We start from the raw sequence: 4509 nt of genomic DNA on the forward strand, positions 1-4509 counted from the left end.
GAATGCTGAAGTCCCGGGGGTGGGGGGGAGATGAGTGGACATGGGGGGGGGGGGGTGCCTCTTAGTTGTGATGTCCCCCTACCACTCCACCAGCTGGACAGCCAAGCTGTGAGGAGCCCAGGAGCTATCCTGGCCATTTGCTGTAACCTCTGACCCCTCCCCCAGGCTGAGAGTCCCAGTCTGCACTGCCCTGTCTCCCACTGTTGGTGCCTCATCCCCACAGCCCCTCGGGAAAACACGGAACTCCACCTACCCGTTGCTCCAATCATTCTCCATGCATCCCCAGGCACGTGGGCGTTGCTGTCAAAACCTGCATTTATTTCCCTCCTAATTTCCAGTAACTGTGTGCCTTCTCGTTAAGGAGCGAGTGAGAGAGAGAGAGAGGGGGGGAGGGGTGGGGGGAGGGAGAGATACTGAGAGGCTGCTAACTTCTCATTGGCCTCATGGTGTTGCTCCTGGAGAGTGGGCACATCAGTGCTCATTACACAGTCTCTGAAATATTACAGGTCTCTTATTAACACAGCAATTGCTTCCTACCTCATACTCGTGGTGAAGTATTTCCAAATCCTTCCTGCTGAGAAAGTGCATCTCTTACATGTGAAAGTTGACTGCAAGAACAGCAGAGGTGGCAGAATTGAATTTATTTTCTCAACAACTCGGCATGGGAGGGAGGTTTGACTGCTATTTACCGTTTATTGCCAATCCCATAGTTTCCCAGAGAGAGCACGGAGCTGCACTCTGCTCTAACCACGGTATCATCATCATCATCTTCATCATCATTTTCAGGTTAGATACACCCACATGTTTGGGATATGGGATTGCAGGACGTGGATGAGACGGGAGTGCGGGGTTAATGTCACTGGATTGGGTGAGGCCAAATTGGAAGAGGTTGAAACTCCAGGCATATGGCCTCGGATCCCAGCATGGCAGGTGGTGGAACTTCCACTTGAATGAAACGAGCATTTTTACAATGCAAACAGAAAAGTGCAGGTGAAATTTAGCATGTCTGGCAGCATCTGTTAACTCTGTTTCTCTCACCACAGATGCTGCCAGACCTGCTGAATTTCTTCAGCACTTTCTGCTTTGTTCCAGATTTCCAGCATCTCCAGTTCTTTGGTTTGCCATTGTTAGAAATTCCTCCTTATCTGTGTCTGAAATGAAAGGCCCTCGCCATTGGACTCTGCCTCACACAAGGGGAAACACGGTCTGAGCATCTCCCCTATTGACCAGCGCAGAAACCTGTACGTTTCAATCAGATCATCTCTCTTTCTCAACTTCAATGAGTATTGGGACAGCCAGCACACACATTCCTCCAAAGTTAACCATCCCTTCTCAGGAATCAGTCCCAGTGAACCTTCACTGCTTCTAATGCACGGATGTCCCTCCTTAAGGAAAGTGAGTATGTCACAGTAAAAGTGCTCTCTCCTGTACGGTTGTGATAAGACTTCTCATTTGAGACTGCTTCCCCCCTACGTTCCACCTGGCTTCCTCATGTATTACAAACATTTTGTGAATCGTGGGACAGTGACGCTCAAATCCCTCGGTACTGCAGCATTCTGCAGACTCCCTCTAAAACTCCTTTCTCCTCGTCTTCCTGCCAAAGTGGTCGATCTCCCACTTTTTCCCTACCTTGTAAACATTTGCCCTCCCTCAGCCTGTTTGTATAACTCTGCAGACCCTTTTGACTATCCTCACAACTGAGTCTCCTCCCTTCCCTTGTAATCAGAATTGGTTGATAGTTGATAGCTCTGATCCCCACTGATCCACCATTCGAATGGGCCAACTTGAAAAATGACCCATTTATCCCACTCTTTGTTTGCTGTTAGTTTAATCCATGCCAACCAACCCCATCATCACCAGCTCTCGGGGTAATGCTTTGTGCGGGTACTTGAATACTTGTCATACAGTACAGAAGAGGCTCTTCGGCCCATCAAGTCTGCACTGCCAAAAATACAACAAATCTCCACGAGTTCCCCTTTCCTGCACTAGGCCCAAAGCCTTGAATGTCATGACACTTCAAATGCTCACCTAAACATCTCTTAAAGGGTTTGAGATTTTCCGCTCCCCTCCCTAGCAGTGCAGTCCAGATCCCTCTCCCCACCCTCTGGATGAAGATGTTTTTCCTCAGATCCCCTCAAAATCTCCTTTCACCTTAAAAATGTGTTGACTCTTTTTATAAGTGTGTTTGCCCTTATTATTGGCCCTTTGACTAATGGCTGTTTCTGCTTCCTATCCACCCTGATCATGCCTGTCATATTTCAATTAAAAAATCACACAACACCAATCGAAAAAGCACACTAGTGCTTCCCAATAAATCTGATGGACTATAACCTGGTGTTGTGTGATTTGTAACTTTGTTCACCCCAGTCTAACACCAGCTCCTCCACTTCATGTCATGTCTTTGACACCACACTCTGGAAGGATATGTTTGTATTGAAGGTATCACCACTGAGACTCACTGGGATGAGGAGGCTGTCCTATGAGGGAGGGGGAGTAAACTGTGTCAATAATCTTTGGTGTTTAGAAACATGAGAAACGATCTCATTGAGACATTCAAGATCCTGAGGGAGAGGGGTAGATACTGCGAGATTGTTACCTCCTGGGCTCAGGAACACAGAGGCACAACCTCAGGATAACAGACCGATTGTTCAGGACTGAGATAAGGCGAAAGTACTTCACACAGAGTTGTGGACCTTTGGAGTTCTTGATCTGTTGTGGATTTTCCGAAGGTTAAGTGTAACTAAGGCTGGGACAGCCAAAGGTTTGCTCTCGGGGAGTGAAGGAACAGATGGGAAAGAGGGTTTGAAACTCAAGGTTGACTGCGATTGTGTTAAATGGTGCTTCAGGCTCAAGGGGCTGAGTGGCCCAATCCCGCTCCTGATTCCAGTGCTTTATCTTAAAGGTGCTATATCAATGTAGGATGTTGTTGCTGCGGGATCAGCAGTTGTGTACAGGTATTGGGTCAGGGGTGGGGTTGGGGGGTGCTCGGTGACAGAACGACTAGAAACAGTCCTGTCCTCACCATCCGAACCTGGTGGGGTAGAAGTGCAGAGAGAAACATTGAAACATAGAAACTAGGAGCAGGACGACGCCATTTGGCCCTTCAGGGCTGCTCCATGATGCTATCTGCTTATGGCTAATTAACCAGTTCCGTACCCCATTCCCAAATTTCTGCTCAAACCCTTTGATCCCTTTAGCTTGAAAAATGATATCTGATTCTTTTTCCAAAATGTTCAATGTTTTGGCCTGGATCGCTTTCTGTGGATGACAATTCCACAGGCTCACCATTCCCTGGGTGAAGACATTGTTCCTCCTCTCAGTCTGGAACGGTTTACCCCATATCCTTAGATTCTCACCCTGGTTCTATACTCGCCCGTCTTCAGGAACATTCAGAAAGGACTGAACTCCTTACAAAGGGGAGAAAAAGCAATGGGATTTCTGAAGGAGAACATCAAAAGAACGCTTCCCCACTAATCTCCCCCTCTTTCCTCTTGATGGCTTTTGTCACACAGACCTTGAGCTCCCTGCCAGCCACGGCTGTCTCTTTCCCTTTGAAAGGATGTAATTAAGAGATGAAGGCCCTGGAACAGGAGAGCACATTGTGTGCTCCATACAGTGCCGGGCAGATCAATAAAACATGCTCACAGCTGCAGAACTGAGGGATGGCTCGGTTGATGGCGTGTGCAGTAAGTGTTAGCAGCAGCTCCATTTGCTGCAATCTCATCACAAGAGGAGAAGACTACAGCGAGGAGCCGACAAAGTAATGCAGGGAGAGCTAGCCCACACCGAGAGCTCACTGTCATCTCCTGCACAATTTGGCAGCAGATTTGTAACCAGCTCCCGACCAGCTCCAGGATATTCCCAGGATGACCGTGTCTCTCACCGCCTCATTCCTTGGATTTGTAGTGAGTACGTTCCGACTCCCATTTGCATTTCTCTCCCGATGTTTCACTCTGAACTTCCGTGCACGGCCACCCTAGATCTGGAGAATTGTTTGCCCGGGGATGTCGGGGTCGGGTGGGTGGTGAGGTGGGGAGTAGGGTTTCGAAACGGATCTTGTTTCCGTCTGGGAGGACGTGGTGTTGCTGGCATGGTCAGTCACCTGTCACCTAGACCTCTGCCCGTGCCCCTTCGGGTGGTGATCAGGCCGTCCCTGGCACCGTGGCACTGCGTTAGGTTGGAGACGTTTCCAAAATATTGGACGTTGCAGAACTTGAGTCATTGAACACGTCTCTGAGCCAGGACCAACATTGACTGTCGGGAGAGGGGTGTCGGTTGTTTTAACGGGCAGGTGGTCAGGAGTTCATATCCACACTTTGAAGCAATTATTGATTGCAATTAAATAGTCTTTTTAAACTAAAATTTCATTTGGAGGAATTGCTAGGCAACATCCTGAACCAAACCCACGTGGCGATGTTTGGACAATTGGCCGTGACAGTTCTGAGTCAATGAGTGTGTGTGAGTGAGTGAGTGAGTGGGTGAGTGAGTGGATGAGTGGGTGAGTGAGTG

At 48.6% G+C, this 4509-nt stretch overlaps 1 protein-coding gene across 3 annotated transcripts in view; it reads left to right on the top strand.

Annotated features, from left to right (window-relative positions):
- The window catches only part of LOC122541492 (regulator of G-protein signaling 3-like), an 83834-nt gene that overhangs the window by 25462 nt on the left and 53863 nt on the right, over window positions 1-4509 (top strand). Inside the window, exon 1 of one of the 3 annotated variants that reach the window (XM_043678303.1) lies at window positions 3619-3905. The exons of 1 other annotated variant lie outside the window; for it this stretch is intronic. In XM_043678303.1, coding sequence (XP_043534238.1) covers window positions 3867-3905 — 39 coding nt within the window. In that variant the 5' untranslated portion in view covers window positions 3619-3866. Of the gene's footprint in view, window positions 1-3618; window positions 3910-4509 lie in introns of those variants that run through there. One more of the 3 variants, XM_043678305.1, reaches the window with a different exon arrangement.

The sequence above is a fragment of the Chiloscyllium plagiosum genome, chromosome 37, assembly GCF_004010195.1.
Source record: "Chiloscyllium plagiosum isolate BGI_BamShark_2017 chromosome 37, ASM401019v2, whole genome shotgun sequence".
Taxonomy (NCBI): Eukaryota; Metazoa; Chordata; class Chondrichthyes; order Orectolobiformes; family Hemiscylliidae; genus Chiloscyllium; species Chiloscyllium plagiosum.